Genomic DNA, 23,204 nt, shown 5'->3' with positions numbered 1-23,204 from the left:
AGATCACGATCAATCTGAACAGAAGAAAGTGAACTTCTAGCTGAGCCAATTTGTTGTTGGAGCTTTTCTTGCTCAGCCTTATAAGAATCCCTGAATTCCTTGGGATTTTTGTCAAAACGAGCTCTCTCCTCCACAATCTTGACTCTCAGCTCTGCATCCCTAACAGTCCCCACTTGTGCATGCATTCCAAACCGATCAAGAAGCTGTGGCCTTAGCTCCCCTTCTTCCGGATTACCTGAGCCAATGAGAATAAACCGAGCAGGATGTGAAATTGAAATACCCTCTCTTTCCACTGTATTCCAACCTGAGGCAGCCGAATCCAATAAAACGTCCACCAAGTGATCATCCAAAAGATTTACTTCATCTACATAAAGAATTCCTCTATTAGCTTTAGCTAGAAGACCAGGCTCAAATGCCTTGACACCCTCAGTGAGGGCTTTCTCAATGTCAATTGTCCCACAGACCCTATCTTCTGTAGCACCCAATGGCAAATCAACCATGTTGATTTTGGTCATGACAACAGATAGGTTCTCTCCTTTCATAATGTTTTCTCTGACTTCCACGCCCATGGACTCTGGATCTTCTGGATCTGAATTAAATGGGTCACCAGCTACTACCTTGATTTCAGGAAGCAAATCAACTAAGGACCTAACAGTTGTGGATTTCCCTGTTCCCCTATCCCCCATGATCATGACACCTCCAATCTTGGGATCAATCACATTTAGCAGAAGGCATAGTTTCATTTCATCCTGTCCAACAATAGCAGGAAACGGATACACCGGCCTCTGGCTTTCCTTTGCAGCAAGCTTCTGGGGCTGGAAATCATCAAGTTCACAGTCCTTATTAGCATAAAATTCAAAACCTATTCGTTAAAATTCTGCTATAAACATTCACTTCCAAGAAATGTTATCATCCACAGATATAATTTTCTTGTTGTTCTTTTTTACATATAAAGTTAAAAGAAATACTCATTAACCGTAAGATTATTTTGACAAACAGCCTGAGTGCACAAAAGGACCTCAAATCTTATTCAAACACCACAAGAAATATTCATGGTAACTTGAAGTTTTTGAGCAACCAATTTATCTATAGCATGCGTTTGAATAGAAAAGATAGCAACAAAAACCAAATATGATCTAAACAATAGGATAAATCAACAACATTAGACAAGTACCTGGTCAACAGAGTTGATGTCAGTTGCAACATTGGTAACTGCAACATGGAACTGAGACCTCCCCCTCTTACCATGAATCCCAATTCCTCCATAAAACTTCCTCCCACTACTCTGCCCTGAAAACCCACAATTGTCAACATCAATATCAATCCACTAAAAAAGCTAAAACCCATTTCTTATCATCATTGCTAAAGACTAAATATCAATAAATTTAAAGTTTTTGGACAAAGAAGCACCACAAACGAACTGGGTCTGTCACGTATGTACTCAATATGAGAATGAAAGTCCAAAATTATTGTTCTGACCCAGAAAAATGCAGTGGGGTTTAGTTTGTTTAGTTAGTAATGTACCTGGAGATAAAGTGAGAGAGGAAATGGAAGGCTTGGAGGTCTGAGAAAAGAGGGGCCTGGAAGCCAAGATTGCAGTTGAGGAAGATCCTAGTACCGACGCCATGGGCAAGTGTTTATGAGTGCAGTGTGTGTTATGGTCGATGAGTTTCCTAGCCTTCACAGCTTGACATGGTTTCCTATTGCTTTGTTAGGTTGAGGATAAGAGGATAGATTTGATTCGAATCTTCTAAGTTCTTGTTCCCTATTTTGTCCTTTCTCGTTACTAATAATATAATAAAGAGAAAAAGAATTACATTGAAAATAAAATAAAATAAGTTAAAGGAGAGATTTTTAGAAAGCAAGAAAAAGAGAGAAGTCTCGAAAACAAAAAGAGATAGGGGTCTCTTTTATTTATTAAATTTTACCTAAATTGCAAATTACACACTAAATTTTGGGTTATTTTAGTCCTTTACTCTTAAATTTCAAATTTTGATTAGCATTTAGTAGCATTTGGATTTATTAACTTTTGTTAATGTATCAGGCCTAGTTGTTTGTTAAGTTCAAAATTAATCAAAACAACCCCAAATATGGAGGGTGCAAAATCAAAATAAATACAAACATAACAAAATATAAAGATGTAATATACAATTTAGTCATTTTTTTAGTGAATGAGAAGGATCTCTTGTTCCAAGAATGTTAGGATCCTCTCAATCATGCTCTCAACATTTTCTTTTTTACAAATTTTATCTTTTTAAAGGACAAAAAGAATTTGAAATAATAATAATAAAAGTTAAGGTTAAGTAGTAACCTTTATGCTCACACTAATTTTCTCTTCAATTTTTTACCTATCGTTTAATTAATGAACTTTGGGTAGTTTAGATGGGAATAAGCCACTGACCTTATTTTCTTTTCCTCTTAATTTCCATTAACCATCATCTTTTGCTCTTTTTCTTTTCTTTTCTTTTCTTTTAATCTTCCCTTCCCATTTCATTGTCTTGTTAACTAGCCAAAACGACTTTAAAAACAATAAGAAAAAAAAAAGGCCAAAAAAATAAAAGTGTAAAGGCTAAAATAATATTTTTACAAGTTCTTTATACCTACTCTCCACTCTTTTTTTCCCTCCAAATTTCCACCTATTTTTTTTTTTTTTTTGAAAATTCCACCTATTTCTCAGCATATGAATTTTGGTCAACAAATGAATTTTTGTAGGTACATATGGAAATTGGCATCCACCATCCTTTTATTTTTCTTTTAATTTCCATTTATATCAAATAAGAGCGTTCACGGTGATGCTTTCAAATTGCTATATTACTATTTTTAACAAACCATTCCACAAAAAATATATTGCATTGATGGTTCTTTTTCTAATTTTTTTTGCAAATGTGCTACAGTAAACTGCCATTTATAGTAATTTTCTATAACTCAAATGCTATAACAAATAATAATTTTTTACTTTCTCTCTCTCTTTTCTATTTTCTTTCTTCCTCACCCTCCCTACCCTTTCTCCCATCTCTCCCAAGCCTTCTTTTCCTTCAATTAAAAAACTCAAATTCTTTCTCTTTTTTTGCCTTTCTCAATTCACTATTCTCTCTCTCTCTCTCTCTCTCTCTTCCTTGTTGGTCTTCTCTCTCAAACAAATAAAGAGGTGGGTTTGCGGTGGTTCATGGGTGACATCGGTGGTGGTGACAATGACAATGGGTTAGCAATGTGGTGGGTATGTATTAGTTGTATTTAGGTTCTTTTTTTTATGTGTGTTCATATGGGTTTGGTGGTTGTGATGGTGGTGGTGGTGGTGGTGGTGGTGGTTGATTTTGGTTGTGAGTTGAGATCGGGATTTTGGGTTGATATTAGGTTGTGGGTTTTGTTTGATCTAGATGTGGGTTTGGTTTTGGCTGTGTTTGATCAGATCAAGTTTTGGGCTTTGGCTATGGGTTGTGCTTGATCAGATTTTGGCTATGTATATTCATATGAGTTTGGTGGTAGTGGTGGTGGTGGTTGATTTTGGGTTGTGAGTTTGGTGGTTGTGGGTTGAAGAGAGAGAGAAAGAGAGAGAATAATAAATAAATGAATAGTATTTAGCTATGTTGTGAAAAATAAAAACATTGATGTAGGGTGAGTTATGAAATGGTAAGTTAAAATAGATAAGGTAACTTTTTTAGAATACTAAAAGCTAATTTTTAACACCATTGACGTGAATGCTCTAACAAAAAAACCATGTGCTTTGATTTTTCATTCTTTCTTTGACATCTACTCTTTTTTACTTCTTATGGAAAACTACTAACTATTTTAACAAATATTGGAAAACTATCATCCTTCAATTTTTTTTTTTCTCCCTTTGTCATCCTCTCTTCTTTCATTTTTAGCAAACACCACCTTAGTTACTATATCATCAAAAAATAAAAAGATAAAAAGATAAATAACATCTTTACAATAATATTTTTTAGTAGGAGAATTCAAATATAGGTTTTCCCATAGAGGAAAGGAAGCCGGACATTGTCACCAAACCATAAGGCTTTTGACAACATCCTATCAATTAAAATTTATTATCTCTTTTGGCACAAAATTGTAAATCTTTTTTTCTCTGCTTAGACCCAAAATGGCTAGCTATAAGAGAGAGGCAAGATGAATCAACACCTCCAACTGATGGAAATCTATTAACCAATGCAACTGGGAAATCTTTTCTCAAAACCTCTAAATTGGCATCTTAAGCTAGGAGGAATGGCATTACCCTGCCTTGTATTGCCTTTACTTAGTCTCCCAACTCAAGGTCCATAACCAATAACTTTCGTTGGCCATCTAAAAGCCAAAAGGAGTGAAATCAACTTCAATCTATGGGTGAGGTTGTTGAATAAGATCTTGCTAAATTGGCTAAGCAAACCATACTTTGGATATCACTCGGAGTAGGGCCAATCGTCGGATTAAGTCTAAGAAACCAGCTTATTAAAGAATGCTAATTGATTCTAAGTACCCGTTTGGATCACGGCCAACGCATCCACGTTTGCCGTTTTTGGCTTTTTTTTTTTTTTTTTGACTAGCGACTACTACACTGTTCATGGATGAACAGTGCAAATAGGCAAATGAACAGTGTTTTCAATGTGAACAGTAATTCGGAAATTAATTTTTAATTGTTTTCAGTTTTCAGCAAAATAAACAATATTTAAACGCACCCTCAGTAACATTTTAATGTAGAGGAAAAAGACCTACCACCTAGAAACATTAAAGACACAATATTCAGTATTTTTCACAACTATCAAGTATCAAAATATGATTGATTTTCACATGAATCTGTCACTAATATCATTTTATTGTTTATAATTGAGAGCTTGTCACTTTATCAATGCTTTTATGTATTAGGAGAAATACAGAATTGGCCTGTAGCCAATTTAGGACACGTGTTGTGCCTGTATCATGTCATGTACCAAGGAGCATTGGACGAAGCCAAACCCAATTCCAATTACAAATAAAGACTTACTACTCCGTGAACAACTCTCTTGTCTGATTGTGGTACCCCTGTCAACCAAAATACATACTACAGTACTAAAATCATGATGTGAACTCGTTATTTAATATCTAGACAGCCCAAACTCGTGGTTGCCAAACTCCTTCATCTCTTCCTTGAAAGCAGGCATGGCACTCTCTCGCAAATTCACTAACACCTTGAAACCATCCTTCCTTCCAGCACTCACCGAAGAATAAGGTAAGAAAAAGCAAGGCTCAACACTTCCAAGAAGGTTTCTTGAGAGTGGCAAAACTGTTACAGGACCACCCCAACCAAAATCAACAGTTGAGTGGCCTAAGTGCCTCCAATCTGTGAATCCACTCACTCCTTTTCCTGCTGTGATCCCTTCTCCATAATGCAGATGCTGGAAGTCAATAAATGAGCGAACGTATTCATCAGTGGCTCTGCTTTTGCTCTTGTTGATCAGCTGTGCTGTTTCCCAAATAGGTTTCTCTACCAACTCTTTGGCGCTAAGCTGCGCGTACATTGGAACACAGCCATTACCCCAGTAACCGGCAGGTAGTGGTGGCTTTACCTGTTTTCTCATATTGATTGCATAAGCAAACTTCACCTTCTCTTCGCCTGAAATTTTTGAGGCTTTAACCCTGTTTCGTAAATGGCAAACAAAATGTCCAGGAGGCAACTCATAAGGCATAATAAGAATATAAATTCAATGTCGAAGCTATTGCCTAAAATGACAATAATTATAGGTTAGTACTTGTAATTGGGGTAAAAAATTTATCTATGATTCCTTATGAGCTATTAGGTTTCTTAGGTCCGTTTAAATACAGCTTATTTTGCTAAAAATTAAAAACACCATAACAAAATAATTTTTAAATGATGAATAGTATCGTAGGACCTATTTTTAATATATATATATATATTTTTTGAATAAAGTGATTGTGGATCCCGTAAACAGTATGTAAACCGTGTATAAACAGTGCATGAACAGTCATTTTGTCCCCTAAAATTGAAACGTGTGCAGTAGAAAAAAAAAATAATAAAAAACACTGAAAACGCAGACACAAGTCCATCCGGATCCAAACACATACTTAATTAGTTCAATTATGTGGTTGTATTGAATCTATTGATTAATAAAACACGTGTTTGAATTTAATTGTACATGAAAAAGATAACATTATTTTCGTTGCATTAGTAAAAAAAAAAACCATGTGATAGGTTTTAGTTTGGTATGCATGTACCATACCTACAAATTGAAACATGTACTTAATGCCAACTACAAATTTTATTTTTTTATAATACATCAACATAACAAATAGGTTAAAATTCAATTAATTCAATAACTTTATTTCAATAGTCAAATTAGTGCATAAGGCTAAATTTTTGTCAATTTCATATGTAGTGACATTGTAAAAATGAGTCACCCCTTTTATGAATATATATATATATATATATATATATATATATTATTTTTTTTTTTTCTATAAAAATAAAACTTATCAAATGACAAAATCTGTCAAATGAAAATTTTTATGAATATTTTGTGTCATTTACTAACAGATTTGGCAATTTAGCTGATAATAAAGAATACAAAAAATCCCATCAAAAAAAAGAATGCAAAAAAATTTTAGGAGGTAAACACAAAAAGGAAATATTGAGGGGACTTACTTGGCTCGCCATATGAAAGCACCCAAAGCTTCAAAAGTGGTGAATTTCAATCCACACCGTTCAAACAGCGCGGCCTTGAATTTTTGCAAGCACTCATCACTCACATTAAAGCACTCCATCAAAACCGGACCAGTCTCCTCACTGTACGATGAAAACCCCTTCTCCAAACTCAAGAACTCATGAATCGGTGCCTCAACTCTCGGCGGGTCTCTGGGTCCCAACAGACTCGTCCGATCCCACACCGGTTCAACCGAAATCCGAGTCGCCCCACGAGCCAACTCGGCCATAACGTTGAAGAACTGAGTCGCGCCGAGTCCATCACACAGCGAGTGGTGTATTGCGGCCCCGAGAGTAAACCCACCACACTTGAACACCGTGACCTGTAGCACGCACGGGTTCACAAGCCTCTCTTCCTGATCCGGGTCGGGCACCAACCGCTCGAGAAAGTGGGTATCCGGGTTGTCGTCGAGGTAGTTGAGAGATTCGAGGGTGGTGTCACCCACGGTGGCGTGGATGAGCGGGACGGTCAGGTTTTTAACACTGCAAAAGAGGTGGTTTTGCCGGAGAGTAGCGGCGAGAGGGTAGTAGTGGACGAGAGCGGCGGAGAGTGCGGCGGAAATGACTTGGAAAGGGTCGTTAACGACGGCGGCGGCGGCGGAGGTGGCGGTGTTGAGGTAGGTGCGGAGGTAGCGGAAGGTGACGTGGAGGTTGGGGTCGGTGTCAAGATGGGAAAGAGGGAGGGTGTGGTCTTCGTGGAATGGTGGTGTGGTGGGAGATACTAAGGCGGTGTGTGAGATTTTGACTTGCATTGTTGCTGAGGAGTAGGAGGTGAATTCTTTTTAGTTGGTTGTTGGTGTGAGTGATGAGTGTGGTGTGAGAAATTTATATATGTTGTTGGTTGTCACGTTTTCAAACTCTCGAGATTTGGTGCGTTGAAGTTGGAGGTGTGATGTGGAACTTGCTGCGACTAACACCACCAATTATACGTAATCTCACCCATTTTTTTCTTTACTAAAAAAATTGTACTCTGCGACGTTATTATTGTAGCAAGAAATTATAAAACATTTTGTGGTCTAGACTTTTCCAACAAGGCGGCTGGTTATTAAAAAGGATGACCAAGTTTTGACGTTTTGGATGTGCAAAAGTCTGGACCCAACAACCACCGGGCGATTTTTCCTTATAATAGTGTTAGTTACCGTAATACTGTGATTTTACTTTTGGTTGCTTTTTTCGATGTTTGACGGTTTCAATTACTTTTTTTTTTCTCCTGTTAAACGTGGACGTCAGGACGTGATATTTTCATTTGACTTTTTTATTTAAAAAATAAAGGTATAAAATAAGATTTTTTTTTAGCTGGTTTGGGATTTGCAGAAATTTTCAATTTATTTGTAATTTTAGTTTATTATAATTTTTTTTTTTATTATTCATAAACCTCATTATACTATTCAGTTTATTTTTTAATTTTTTTTTCTACACTTTCAACAAAAAAAAATTTCTATTATTCTTAAATAAATCCTTAATCTTGATAATATTCTTAATTGGTGAACAATTTTTACATAAATTTTCTATTATTTTATTTTAATTTTTCATCATTTCGAAGCTGAGACTTGCATGATCCAATGGATCAAGGACAATATTTATTACATATAATTTATTATACACTATGTATTCGTTTAAGATGAGCTAAAAAATTCAGTTTATTTACACTTTTAACTTATTTTTTTTTATATTTATGAGTCTTACTATACTTATTGATATTACTTATAGGTTCTACGGTACTATTCAACTTATTTTTAACCTAATTTCTACATTTTCAATAAAAAAATTTTAATTTCAACTAAATAAGTGGTTCCTATACAAAAACCGTACTTACTAATTTTTTTTCCCATGGATCAAAATAGGGTTAAATGTATTTTGATGTGGTGGCTACTAGCTAGTAGTAACTAGTAACTGCTAATTGTTGAAGGCAATATGTAGGCAATAGTTTTCTTTCAACCTGTTGAGTTTTTATTTATTTATTTTATTTGAAAAATGGTATAAAAATACATTTGTATTTAAAAAAATAACTCCACCTACTACGGTGAAAATAGAGTCGCATGGATTGAGATGTGGGGGGTAGCTGGTAGCTGGTAGCTAATAATTAGTATAATATTTAGGACAATATAAAGAAGCACTTAGTGCACTCACAATAAATATACTAAAATAACTCAAAAGTTATTTTAGCATCTCAACCACACAAAAAAGCCCTCCAATAAAGATGTTATAACTAAATTATTTAGCTATATTTTACCTTCATGCTACAGTGAGCTGCTATCAATAACAGTTCACTGTAACACGAAGGTAAACATAAAATTTCTTTTTTTATTCAAGGTTTTCAAACCCAGACCGTTCATTGAATCGTAAAAGAGAGAGGTTCAAGGTTTTTGAGGTCGAACCGAGGTCAAATCGGGATCAAACCGAGATGACGTCATAATTAATTTAATAATTATTTAAATATAAATAAATATATTAAATTTGTAAATATTAGCAAAATTTACTAAAAATATCTTAAAAATTGAAACAAAATACATAAAATAGTACATTATAAGGTTAATAAAAAATAGTACAACATAAATAAGCATAAAAAGAAATTTTTATAATAATCCTTTAAGAGAAATCATTTCAATTAACTAAAAATGACTTTTAAAATAAATTCATAAATTGCATAGGTATTATTCTTAAATAAAAAGTTAATTTAGTAATATTTAATATGTTAAGAAAGATGACATAGAAGTTTAGAAACTATAAATCATGTAAATTTAATATAAATTTAATAATATCGCATATTAGCTCCCAAGAAGAGCACTTGGTCCGTTGGTCATGGCTTTAGTCTTACTTACAAGGTGTGAGAGCTTAGGTTTGAATCTTGGGAGCCGCATTTTTCTTTAATTTTTCCCTATCCCATGATCGGTTAAACCAGCCTACAATTTGTCCGGTTTTCTTGATTGAACCCTAGTTCGTCTAGTTCTCTAACAACTCACTGATACCCGGTTCTCTATGCTTAAAAAACCAGATTTTAGTCCAGTTTCCGATTTTTCAGGTAGAACCACCCAGTCCAGTCCAGGTTTCAAAACCTTGTTTTTATTCCCTCCTTTCTCATAAAAATCTATAATGGCTCCTCTCTGACTTCTTTGTTTCTGTTCTCTCTTTTCTCTCTCTCTCGTCATTGGTTTCGTGGGTCGATTGGTTCTTGGGTATAAGCGTGGGTCAGAGTGGTTTGCGGGTCGATTTGTGGGTCTAATTGGTTCATGGGTATCAGCGTGGTTTATGGGTATCAGCTTGGTTTGTGGGTATCGGTGTGGTTGTGCTGTGGGTATTAGCGTGGTTGTTTGTGGGTTTCAACGTGGTTATGCTGTGGTTTGCAAGTATCAGCGTGGGTCAATTTGTTTGATTTCTGATTTGGTCCGATTGTTGTTGTTGTTGTTGTTGTTGTTGTTGTTTTTTTTTTTTTTTTTTTTTTTTTTTTTTTTTTTTTGCTGCTGTGATTTGTGGTTGTGGTTGGTGGGGCAACGATGGAGGTGGTTGTTGCTATTGTGTTGGTTTTTGTGGCGGATGTTTATTAGTATTTTAATGAGTTATTTATATTATTTTAAATGAGTTGCCATATATAGAGTCTTTGATGTTGGGTGTATTATAAAGTAGGTAGTTAAAATAGATAAAGTTGCTTTTTAAGTTGCTAAAAGCTATAATTTTTAGCTTGCTTACTGTAAATGCTCAATCAACAATTTGTTTGGATTGCCATGTTTTTATTGGTTTATTTTATTTGAAATTTTTTTTAAATGAATTAAATGGTTATATGCTTGACTCGAAGAATGAATGCTTATAATCTATATCCATATATATATAGAGAGAGAGAGAGGATTAATCCCTTCCAAATATTTTGAAAAATCAACTGAAAGATTGGTTTCTGCTAATGGTACTCAAATGAAAATTAAATATGAATTAAATAATGCTCATGTTTGCCATGATAATGTCTGTTTCAAGGTTCTTTCTGTTCTTGTTAAAAACATGATTGATAAAGTAATTCTTGGACTTCCATTTATAAATGCTTTGTATCCTTTTCTTGTTGAACATGATGGAATTACTACTTATCCTTTTGGACAAAAAGTAAAATTCAAATTTGTTTCAAAGTTTGAAATTGATACTGATGATGCTTTAAATATGATTCATGCCAAAATCAAACATCTTCACTTCCTTAAGCAAGAAGTTAGATACAAGAAAAAAAAAAAAAAATATATATATATATATATATATCTAAAAACGCATTTATTGTTGCTACATTATTATTGAGGCACATAAGCATCACGTTATTATTATTTTTCCCATCTTTAGAGCATCCACAGTAACGCTCTTAAAATAGCTTTTTAGTTATTTTATAGCTCCAAACAAACAAAAACACCACACAACAATGTTGCTAAACTTAAAATATTTTACCAACTTGCTACAGTGAACTATTAGTAATAGGTTAGTAGCAGCTCACTGTAGCAAGTTGCTACAAATATTAAATCATTTTATCTTTCTTCTCTCATTATTAAATTAGTTTCTCTCTCTCTCTCTCTCTCAAGTGTATCCATGTGTAGTGTTTATTATATTTATTTTATTTGTTTGTTTATATTATTTTAATGTGTTGTTTGTTAAAATAAAACTTTTGATGTTAGATGTATTGTAAAGTGAGTTGTTAAAATAGATAAAGTAAATTTTTAAGTTGCTGAAAGCTAATATTTTTTTTATAACCTTGTTGTGAATATTGAGTATTGCAAAATTAATTATTTTTGGCCAACGTGATGCACTACACACCATCATAAACTCTAATCGTCTATTGTTTACATTGAAAACTCCTTTCAACATTGAGTGTTATTTTCTTTCCATCATTATATATGTGTGTGTGGGTGTGTGTGCATGCGTGCGCAATAAATTTTGTTACACAATTATTGGGCCGCATCATCCACTTATTTTCTACTTCTTCTTTTCTCTTTTAAAACTTTCTTCTCACTACTCTAAAAAAAAATAAAAAATAAAAACAACAACAACAACAACAAAAACCTTTTCTACTCCCTATTAGTCCACACCTACAGTTACACTTACTCCAACCTTTCACTTCCCCCTTTGCCTCTTTACCTCCCTTGCTACTCTCTTCTTCATCGTTACACTTCATTCACCATTTTCTCTTTCTTATAATTTGTTTCTTTTCCTTCCCATTTTATTTTGTATAAATTTGATATCATTTCCTCCATTCAATCCATATTTTTCCCATACAAAAACTGTGAGTACTCTCTCTCTCTCTCTCTCTCTCTCTCTCTACTTTCTTTTGGTGAATTTTTGTTCTTTCTTATAATGCTAATTAAGGTTGATTTTTTAAAAATTTGTGTTTTGGTATTGTGTTTCAATTTCCCATCACAAAATCTTCCCTCTCCCTTTTATAACTTTGGTTGAATTTTGGTTTGGGTTAATACTTAGTTATTTTTTGAAAACACAATCTTGAGCACTTTTCAAGGAGACTAGAATCTTATTGAGCACTTTTCAATAATATAAGCATTTGTTTTGTTAAAGCTGTGACCCTATAATAATAGTATTTGTCTTGTAGATGTATAATAATATAAGTGTACCGTAAAAAGTAATTTTAGCAATTTTTTTTTTTGTGCTAAACTTAATAGAAGAAAATGTTTAATAATTAACTCATTTAGTGTATTTTTTTCATGTAACCAAGAAAAGAGTGATAGAAACAAAAGAAATCGCAAAGAAAATCAAGCTATCATTGCGACTACAAGTTTTGTACCAATGGCTTGATTTTCTTTGCGATTTCTTTTGTTTCTATCACTCTTTTCCTAGTTACATGAAAAAAATACACTAAATGAGTTAATTATTAAACATTTGCTTCTATTAAGTTTAGCACAAAAAAAAAAAAAAAAAAAAATTGCTAAAGTTACTTTTTACGGTACACTTATATTATTATACATTCACCTGTTACGTAGTTAAAAAGAAAGCCACATCTTTGATAAGTTGTAATTATTTAGTCAACAAAAACATAATTAAAATTAAGGACCATATTACAAATATCAATATAAAGATTAAAAAAATTTGTGATAGATAAACTTATTATAAAAGTTAAAAACTAAAAAACTAACTTAACAACACCACCTCTGAATATATTGTAAACTAACTAACATGAAAAGCTTAATCAAATTTTAGAGATCCACTAATTTAATTAAATAATTATATACAAAAAACATGCATAGCTTCAACAAATTGCTAAAGTTTAGCACACAAAATAAAAATGCTAAAGTTACTTTTTACGGTACACTTATATTATTATACATCTACAAGACAAATACTATTATTATAGGGTCACAGCTTTAACAAAACAAAATGCTTATATTATTGAAAAGTGCTCAATAAGATTCTGGTCTCCTTGCAGTTTTACACAATCTACATGACCATGAATTTGAATATGCTTACCCATTGTTTGAAATTTTGAATAATAAATTATTATAAAGTCTATCTTTTATTCCTTCGGTTTCATTTTAATTTTGGTTAAGATAACATTGTAATTTTGTAATGAGTTTTGATTATTATGATAATTTTCTTATTCCTTAATAAGAGATGAGAAATTTGAATAATAAATTTGAAAATTATAAAATTTAGTTGTATATTAGGCAAATATAACATTTTTTTTTTTGAGGAAATAGGCAAATATAACATAGTACAACAAAAGTTAGAAGGATATGGTTCGCATTAAAAAATATTAATTAAACACACACAAAAATAATAGCATGATATATTTGTAAAGATAAAAAGATATAAAAAAAAAATACTTGTAGATTTTTTTTAAAAATTGACAATACTTGAAGTAATTGTTCATTTTTATATATTACACCATATTACATAATATTTATATATATATTTTCATGCAGCGTGTGGGTATGTGGCCAGTAATATTAAAATACCTCCCAATAGAGCACAAATTTTACAAGAAAATTAATATATAAAGCATTCTCAAATTTCACAAAATCAAAATTTAGAGGGAACAAAAAAAGGTGGACAAATTAAGGGGGGTAAAAATGAAAATCGGACAAATAAAACTAATTTATTTATAAATTAAAAATGATGGAAGTAAAAGAAACAATTCATTTGAGTGTTTGAAAGAAACAATTCATCCGACAAACATCTCACATTAGCATCCAAATCCAATGACTTCTATCTTCTTACTTTGGCTCATTTTGTTGTTATTAGAATATTACCCCAACTTATAAGGGAAAGACCATGTACACTGGGGATCGATCTACCAGTGGAAATTGGGTGTACGGTTTCGCACAACAAATTAGAATATTTCCTTTGTGTCCTCTGAAATTTTCGCTTCTTTTTTGAGTTGGATACACTTTTAGTGGGTTTTTTTTTTTTTTTCACCAGTAGTGCGGATGCCTTGGCTTCTCTGGGGAGATCACAGTTTTAAGTATTTTTCTTTGTTTGAAACTCCCCTTACTTCTATGTTTAATACTGCTGTTTTTGATAATCAGAAGATTATACCATCAGCTTTATTCCTACTATTTAGTTTACGTATCTCCTAAATTACGAGAGAGAGAGAGAGAGATCAAAGTTACTAGTAAAAGACTTGAAGAAGGTCAAGTACAAAAAATAAAAAAAGACTTTGAAATGACTCAATGCCCGACAGTATTTACCTTATTAATGACAAGGGCCAATACATTATCAATGGAGCAATGGGTATTTAACTATAAGTTGTACCTGCCTGTGTATGAATTAGAGCCTGGCCATTCAGTGCAGAACCCAAAAAGAAAAATTGAATATTAAAACTTGGCTCATATGCCTAATGCTAATGCTTAAACTCACAAGTCACATCCACTAGCTTAATGGAGCATGCAAATTAGCTCACATAAACCTTTCAAGGGACTCAAAAGCCAGAATTGTTTAGGTCACATTCCTATCAATTTCAGCCAAGCAAGCCAGATAGCTCAAATTGGAAAATGCTAGAAAATTTGGGTGTGTGTTCTTGTGTTTGATATTTTTTGGGTTTGTGTTAATGTTAATGCTGTGACCAGATCTTAATTCATGTGTTTTTTAGTCTTTAATTTTTTTTTCTTTTGTTAAAATTGATAAATTTTTTTTAAAAAAATTAGATGCTGATATGACATTTTTTATTATAATTTTATTAATTATGTCAGTGTCTAATATTGATTACCAACCGACCTCTAGTCGAAATGGTACCTCTAGTCAGTATTAACTCCCTTTTAATGTAGTCCAACATTTAGTATAGCTAAAGGAAAAAGTTTGATAATATCAATTATCACATACTCCATCCAAGTAAATTCAGAGTATTAGTAAATAGTAATGTAAAAATAAAAAACAACATGTCACTTAAGATTTATTGTAAAAATATTGTAGCATAATTTTTTTTATTGGATTATATTTGGGGCCTAATTATTAATATTATTATTAGTATGAAAATATGTTAAATTATTAGTATATATGTGTGTGTGAGGCCATACACTTTGTATTGAATATTTGTGTATTTTATTAAAATAAAAAAGCAAATAAAGTGGGTAAATTTTGAAAATAAATGATAGGTGGGCCGGATGTCCTGGCCCATAAAAAAGAAAGGGCTAGTTGCCTAGTTGGAACCCGATTGGGTTGGGGAATTTGAAAAAAAAAGAAAAAAAGAAAAAAAAGAAAAAAGAAAAAAGTGACCGTTGGAAAATAGTCGGTGTGGTGTCAAATAAATAGGACCAGGTTCAGAAGTTTCTCTCTCTGTTCTCACAGACACTCTGAAACAAAGAAACACAGACAGAATACACTCAGCGTTTTGAATTTAGGGAGAAAGAGAAAGAAGTGAAAGATTTTGCTTTTGAATCTGAAGTGTGTTCATCTCGAACCCACGCACGCACGCTCGCTCGCTCGCTCTGTGTGTGGAAGAAGCAACTCCAATTCTCTCTTTTCCGGTAAGCCTAACCCTAATCCTAACCCTAACCCTAATACTAACCCATGCCCGTGTTTGTGTTTGTGTTACCGTTTCAGTTTCCGTACACCAAACCCTAACCCTAACATAGAAAAGTACAAGCATCACATTTTAATCTTAATCTGTTAAATTTAGGAAAGAGCATCCATTGTTAAATGACAATTAACTCTCTTGTCCTAAAATGGAAAAGGGAATACGAAAGCATGCATGGTTCCAAGGCTAGTCCTATTTCTTTAGAAAAATAACAAGAAAGAAAAGAAGGCAGGGCCAAAGAAAAGAGGATGATATGATAAAATAGACATGTGGTAGTTGATCTCGCTGCACATACGTTTTCAATTTTTTTAATTTTTTATTATTAGTTCTATTATAGGTTTTTTGTTAGCTGTGGCAAACTAACTTTTTAGTAAGTTAATTAAGATGGTAATTAAGGACCTCATTGCATCACAAAGCTCCTAGCTTCTAATTTATTGAGTATGCACCACATTATATTAAAGAGTTAAATTGATAGTAAAAGTAGAATTCTTGTTAGCTCTGTGATTACAGTCAGACCAGATTAAATAAACTAAAATGTCAAATTGTTTAATGGGTAAAAGTGTATAGGCTATATGTATAGGTCGGCTAAAGTGTAGCACTTTTAGTTATAATGGATTGAAAGAATTGAAGCCCTCATGTCATTGATTGTCCTTTAGTATCTCTTCCTAATTATGTGTGATCAGACATTTGCATATATATAGAGTTCAAACATGACTCAAAGATGTGATGGGCAACTACTGCATGACATGATTTATATATACCTGTATGTTGAAACATTTTGACCGATAGTGATTGTATATGTTCTTATATATGTTTTCTGCAGGACAGAGATGGATTTCAGTCCTAGTCCTCGGTCAAATATAGTTGGTTTCAAATTTGACCCCAGTGACCATGAGTTGCTCTCATACTTCCTCTACAAGAAGGTTAATGGACAGTCATTGGATCTCTACTGTGGTTTTATCTCTGATTTTGATCTCTACGGAGCCCATCAGCCTGATCAGATTTGGGATCTTTTTGGCGGTTCCTTTTTGCGAGAAGATGAGGACCTCTATTTCTTTACCACATTGAGTTTTAAGGGTAAGGGTAAGGCCAAGGGTAGCCGTGGCAGCCGCATTTGTCGCACAATCAGCTCCGGAGGAACTTGGAGTAATGAGGGCTCTAAGGTTATATACGACGCCCACAGCAGCCTACCTATTGGAATAAAGCGTTGGTTTCACTATGAGAACGCTCAGTCGCCACAGAATGGCTGTTGGCTCATGCACGAGTTCACCCTTGATGTTGAGGGTTCCTCACTGCGGTTGCCTTCTTCTGATCAGGCTGTTGTTGCCTCCTCTGTATTGTGCCGGCTACGTAGAAACGATCAAGCCAAGACCGCTTCTAGGAAGAGGAAAGTTCAGCCACAGCCCCTCCCCCAACAAGATTGTCCAAGAAAGAAGCAGCGGGCTGCCGAGCATGCTACTACCACTGATGCATCTGATGACACTCATCTGCCCCTGATTATTCCCGTTTCTAACCAGCATTCTGTCATTCACATTGATGCCATTGCTTCCCCTGCCGCTGCTACTGCATCTGAGCAGACTCTTCCACTGATGGTTACTATATCTGATCCTGTTTCAGAATCAGAATTTGGGCCTGATATATTCAATACTAATTTTGATGATGAAGATTTCTGCGCGGATGATCTGGATCAATTTTTGACTGAGTTTTTGGGGGATCTTACCGATTGTGACGACACCCCACTCTTATAGTACATTCTTGTATTTTTATTTTTTTATTTTTGGTGGACTAGCAAAGGCCAAACTCCCACTGGCTCATTGTTTTTTGTGCCATTAGATTAGATTTACTTATGACTTAGAATAGTTCAAAGTCAGTGCAATTGTAAATTCCTTTTCTTAAGTTGGAATCACTCTACTCTTTATCTTTTTTTTTTTCTTCTTTACAGGTGTCAAATATCTTTACTTGAATTAAACCCCTCTCTTGAATGTTATTGGTTCAATATTTATAAATTTTTGTCATTAGCTGAGATATTTTGTGCTATTTTGATGACTGGCTCTTGGAATCTATTCCAAAATTGGCTTGTTTTGCAACCATATTTTCTAATAATTTCTAAACTTCTGTGCTGGCTCTTTTATTTATAGAAGTTTTCAAATGACCTATTTATTCGCCAAAACATTTTTTTTCCATCATCTATGACATTATTCTATTCCCATTTCCTGCAAATTTGGTGAGCATATAGGTCATAAATAAACCAGTGCCTATCAACTTTAAAATAAAATAAAAACTATTTATTAATGTGCAGGTTTAGAAGGAAACTTCTTAAACTTGAAATAACAGGGCATGGACCTATTCAGTCTACACTGCTACTGTGTTAAATGTTTGTTCAATCTCTGAAGGAATCTAGAAGATTGAGTGGTTTATTTACCATCCGAGCTATGCGTTGGATACTTTTTGCATTGGTTCTGTGTTCAATCTACATTGTTACTTTGTAAAATATTTATTCAATCTACATTGCTACCGTGTAAAATGTTTGTCCAATCTCTGAAGTGTTCACAACCAAGAGGGTAACTTGAATTGCTATCATAGGAGCTTCAATACTTTTTGCATTGGTTCTGTGTCTTTGTATGTTTAGATGTGTGAAAGGACAGGTGTATATAAGGCCTCTAGAGAAAAACCTAAATACAGTAAATCATTGGCACAGCAGAATTCTCCAATGGAGAAAGGTATGTCTTTTATTGTCCATTCATCTTTTTCAAACTTGTTAAAATTTCCCTATCTCTTTCATTTTGGTCTACTTGAAAATTGTCTTATTAAATATTGTTAGCTGCACCAAGAAGGGGGAGTTGCAAAACCACCAGATGGTTATGTTGAAGACAATGGAAGAACAGATGTATTTCCAAAGCTTCAGAATGCACAGGAGGTAGATGTGAAAACAACACCTGCAGTTTCACTGCCCAAGATGTATCACGATTCAGACATGAGCAGCATGGATATGGAGTTCTTGCCACCACCACCTCCTCCATTTTTTTCCTTTTGAGAAGGTCTTTTGGGAACCGATGGTACCTTTCAATGTAATTACAAGTAGATATCCCTTCTAAGAGTCCGAATTTAATTTCTGCAAAAGCTTTCACTGTTGCATTGCTTCAACAGCATACAAATAGCATTTCACATGAGCTAACTGATGGAAAGGTAAGATTCTTTTAGCTTAATAAGAACTAATTACCAGGATGACAGTGTGGCTGTTTGATCCTGTGGCTTCTACTTCAGAAACAGTCTCATGTTGTTGTTGTTGTTTTTTTTTTTGTTTTTTTTTTTTCATCTTCGTCATCCTCATTAGGAAAATTAGTTTGAGGTCTTAATCACATTTACCTCCAAGTTGAAAATAAAGTACATTCACTATTTCCCCAAGACAATAATGATGAGTGCAGAAGAAACTGATCAACAAAGTTGCTCATCTCAGAATTCAATGTTCACAGAACCATCTTCTCAGCTGTTCAAAGATGATTTACCCGTCAAACCTGTACATGAATCAACAGAGTGTTTCAGATTTTTCAAAAGTACAGACATGAACTTGTTCATTGGGCACAGAAGAAAAAACCACTTCAGGCGGAGAGCAAACTGATGCTGACAAAATGATGTCTAGTATGGGATCTCATCATGAAGACTCAGCATGCAAGAATTCACCTGCAATGCAGATCACTGCATCAGACAGCAATGATGCTGAAAGGAATAAGACAGGTGGCAATGAACCAATCAGATTTATGGATGACTGAACCAGCTGAGTCCAGCTGAACATGATTTAGATATGGAAGACAATCCCGTCACAGATATCTCAAGGCAAATGTAGTATGACACCAAGGGGTTCAAAAAGAACCAGAGTTCATCTTCCAATCTTTCTTTGGCCCCATTGGACAGGTAAGAGTATTCAGACACTTTACAAAATTTCGTTTTGAAATGATCTAAGGTAATGAGAAACTGATCATCGTGGAGTTAAATACTTATCTGCTTTAGATGGCTTCAAGTGAAAATGAATAAATATCACAAAATTTACTACATAATCTGTGATGATATAATCTTTGACACAGCATGTTAACTTTGAGGTTCAGTTTAGTACACATGTTTTGTTTACTTGATGCGGGGTAGTTGATACAAGGACACTGGTGAAAGGAAAAGAAGCTGGGGAGGGCTTAAATTAATCATTTGGCATTAAGTTAAACATTTGTCATTAAGTTAAACATTAAGAAGCTGGTGAAAGGACACTACCTAGTAGTTCCACTTTCAGATAAAGCTTCTACACTTGGCATTAAGTTAAACATTTGTCCCTCAAGATTAGATCATGTAAGAACTGTTAAATGAAAAGTTCCCATATTGAAGCTCAAATGACAATGCCCCTCACAATCTTCAACAGGGAGGGCTTAAATTCTGATAATGTACCAATTGGGAGCAAGCTGATTGAGAATTTACAGCCACATGACAAAGTAAAAAAAGGTGAATTTGTTTTGCTAGGAAGTGAAAAGAATGTTAAAGACCATCATACTCAATATTTTTTAGTTTGATGTGAATTTTAACAAATCCATGGTTGGATTAGATGCTCTTCTTATATTCTACATGCTTGCAAAATTTTAAGATTATATGAGATTGATAACTATGTTAACGATCATTTGTTTAAATTTCAAGTTTTTGTACTTGAGCTTTGTTGTTTGACTTTGTGTTGAAGTTCTTTATATCAGATTTACATCATTTTGAGCTTTGAGTTGGGTTGTTTGGTCATTCAACAGCTGAAATATCAATTGCTTTACATAGGATTTTCCTAAGTGATGTAGAGATTTAAAAGTTCCCTTTGTTTGTCCCATCCATGTGAGGTAAGACATGTAAGGTTATAGCCAAAATAATAATTACTGGCAGAGTAGGCTATAACTCTTTTGTTGATTGTATTTCAGTCACTGTAGAAAGAAATATCAATTGTTGCATAAATGTTTAAGAACCTTTGTGGAAATGTCTATTTTAAAGTTGACATTTGGCATGCTTATACGATTATTATTGTATATCGATGCCAACCTTGTGTTATTGATCTTAAATTGAGTGAAAAAAAACTGTCAAGTGTTTGGATAAGCAGATAAGGATCCTAAATATAAAATTGATGAAGTCAGATGTAGGAACTAATTAAGGGTGGAACTTAAAGGCAATGCAATATATATGCATATTGGCATTTTTTTAAAATATTTTTATGCATCATTATTTTTTTGGAAAGAATCTCTGTTCAATACAAGTTTCCTCACTTTGTTGATTTTAGATAATGAGTTCTCAAAACGTTACCCTGTTTTTGGGACGTGCTAATTATACTTCAGTCACTCCTACTATATTCAACAGGTAAATTTCTTTCAGAAGTCTTGTTACCATAGATTGTTTTGATTTTTTGGATGTTAATCTTCTGAGTTGAACATGACTGCTTAGTCTCTAATCTCTATATGATAATGCTCCTATAGTAAGTTCTCTCAGACATAATCAGGCTTGTAATCTTTTCATAAGACCTTCTAGGGAAATATTATATTGTTGATTCAAGTTTTGCAACACTCAGAGAATTTCTTGAATCTTTCCAGCCTAACTGGTAAGACAACTGAATGTGGTGCCCGGACAAGTGTGAATTCTAAAACTTGAGCTTTCAAGCATGGAGTATTTGCAGAACTTGAAGACCATTTTGGCTGAAAGGAATAAACTTTGCTTCATAAAAGCTGGCAAGAGGACACCTGATCTCTCTAGCATTAAAACTTCAAGGTATGATGCCCATATAGAGATAAGTCTTATTCAACGGTTCCTTCCTATCTGAAAATAGTTTACTAGTCTTTAATTGATGTATATCTTCAATGTAGGATTACAGAGGCAAACAAAGTTCTATCAAATTCTGTAAGTCAGAGAGAAATTAATTCCTTGGAAAAGTCAGTGCAAAAAATGGAAGTACCCAATATAGCATTGAAGATTGAGCGTCGTGTTGACAGTACTGAGAAAGAAATGTCTCAAAGCCCATCCTTGAAAAGGAAAACATTTGAGGTTTTATATTATTAAACCACTTCTTGTTATTCATAAAGATCTCTTCCAGATGATATCACAACAATAGTGATCTCATATGGAGTTTCAGTAATTTATAAGAAAATTATCATGACTTCTCATCACCAATATTGATAGGATGCTACTTTGCAGGCATCAAATGCAGATTCAGTGTACTTAAATCCTCTAAAACACCTCTCTGTGTCAGCCAGTGAAATCAGGTCCGATTGTTCTATTGACTATAATATGTTCTAAACTTACTGGAATAACATTGTCAAAAATCACTTGCAGCAATTCAAAAGTACCTTTGGAAAGAGTCCTTGAAGAACAAGTAAACATCTACAAAATCTGTCGGTCTATTTATCAACCCTGACTGCTGAACTTTATATGAATAACATAGATGGTTGAAGCCTTATTTGGTGAACATAACTTGCTTCACTTTCAATTACATTTGCTCCAGGTTTGCATTCATGGGATTCGGGGAGAGGGTAGTGCCAAGCATGTCTTTACTAACCACCAGACCTCCAACTTGAATGTGTTTGAGAGGTGAACATGATGGACTTGGAAATTCCTTTAGTTATGGAGAATGATAGAAATGTTGAGAAGGCTGAGGCATATACGAAGTGATTTATTTATTAGCTATTAAGTGATTCATAGAGGCTTAACTTGATAGTTGCTCATCAAACCATGAACTTGGCAAAGTCTCAAACCTGTAAGTGACTTTGAAACCTAAAAAAGGACTTGCAGTTTTTCAATTGTAGAGGAACACATCTTCATTAATTCATTTAGTGAAATTCTGACTTTGAGATTCGCAATTACCAAAAACCTCTTTGTCAACTAAACCCGACATAGCTTTAATGAACCTTCCTGGGTCAAAGTTTGGACTTTGTCATTCCAAGGAGGATGTAACAAGAGCCCAAAACTTGCAACTGATGCAGGAGACTCAAAGAACTATTTACTTTAATTTAGGATTATTTAATTTTTGTAGTCATATTTAGTTTATTTTTAGATCCTATTGAAATTATTAAATAGTCCTTTTGTTTTCTCTCCTACAGATTTGCAACTTGCTGAGAAAGAAGCATGGGGAAGCCAAAGAAATATTAGTTTGAGCTATTGTCAATAATAACAATTTGCCGATGCTTAAAAAAAAAAAAAAAATTGCTGATGCTTAACCATTCCATCAATGACGAGAAAATATCCTTACTGTCTTTGATGTTAAATTCTTTTTTTCTTTGTTCGGTCTTTATTGTGTTGGAAATTCCTTCATAATTGAGAACAACATAAGATTCAGAATTTTGCTTCCCAACTGTGTCCAAGAAGGTTCGAGCATGATCAGTGGGTGGGAGCAGCAGTTTTTATATTAAGGTATGTGCAAGGCATTTTCTGGCTGACTTGGGCCTAAATTTCTTATCCGCCTGATTGCACATTTATATTTTTGTATGGCTAAATTAAAGTAGTTTGTCATCTTGTGTAAATTAAAGCTGAGTAAAA

The 23,204-nt window shown here is 33.8% G+C and overlaps 3 protein-coding genes and 2 pseudogenes across 5 annotated transcripts; 3 read left to right on the top strand and 2 right to left on the bottom strand.

The window, feature by feature from the left end:
* Positions 1-2: 2 nt before the first annotated feature.
* LOC115992482 (magnesium-chelatase subunit ChlI, chloroplastic) lies at positions 3-1,756 on the bottom strand (the record flags this gene model as incomplete). The annotated part of the gene is made up of 3 exons (XM_031116686.1): positions 1,525-1,756; positions 1,175-1,290; positions 3-815 (listed from the first exon to the last, which is right to left on the bottom strand). Coding segments are annotated over exons 1-3 (1,032 nt in total), but the record flags the coding sequence as incomplete, so codon positions are not given.
* Positions 1,757-4,758: 3,002 nt separating this feature from the next.
* On the bottom strand, positions 4,759-7,573 carry LOC115992481 (spermidine coumaroyl-CoA acyltransferase). Its single transcript, XM_031116685.1, has 2 exons — positions 6,632-7,573; positions 4,759-5,607 (listed from the first exon to the last, which is right to left on the bottom strand). The coding sequence occupies exons 1-2, from the start codon at positions 7,438-7,440 to the stop codon at positions 5,067-5,069; spliced, it is 1,350 nt and encodes a 449-aa protein (XP_030972545.1). The 5' UTR covers positions 7,441-7,573; the 3' UTR covers positions 4,759-5,066.
* Positions 7,574-15,419: 7,846 nt separating this feature from the next.
* On the top strand, positions 15,420-17,831 carry LOC115992480 (NAC domain-containing protein 89-like). Of its 2 annotated transcripts, none has more exons than XM_031116684.1 (2): positions 15,420-15,621; positions 16,500-17,831. In XM_031116684.1, exon 2 carries the CDS (start codon positions 16,502-16,504, stop codon positions 17,417-17,419), a length of 918 nt encoding a protein of 305 aa, XP_030972544.1. In that variant the 5' UTR covers positions 15,420-15,621; positions 16,500-16,501; the 3' UTR covers positions 17,420-17,831. The 2 variants fall into 2 exon arrangements, with proteins under 2 accessions (XP_030972544.1, XP_030972543.1); XM_031116683.1 differs by having other exon boundaries at positions 16,495-17,831.
* A 1,172-nt stretch (positions 17,832-19,003) lies between these two features.
* On the top strand, positions 19,004-20,844 carry LOC115992478 (annotated as a pseudogene).
* A 98-nt stretch (positions 20,845-20,942) lies between these two features.
* LOC115992477 lies at positions 20,943-22,528 on the top strand (annotated as a pseudogene). Its single transcript, XR_004092530.1, has 5 exons — positions 20,943-21,443; positions 21,539-21,716; positions 21,867-21,934; positions 22,005-22,044; positions 22,174-22,528. The product of XR_004092530.1 is annotated as an uncharacterized LOC115992477 (transcript).
* The last annotated feature ends 676 nt before the right edge of the window (positions 22,529-23,204 follow it).

This window comes from Quercus lobata, chromosome 5 (assembly GCF_001633185.2).
Source record: "Quercus lobata isolate SW786 chromosome 5, ValleyOak3.0 Primary Assembly, whole genome shotgun sequence".
Classification (NCBI taxonomy): domain Eukaryota; kingdom Viridiplantae; phylum Streptophyta; class Magnoliopsida; order Fagales; family Fagaceae; genus Quercus; species Quercus lobata.
This window is presented reverse-complemented; position numbering and strand designations above follow the sequence as displayed.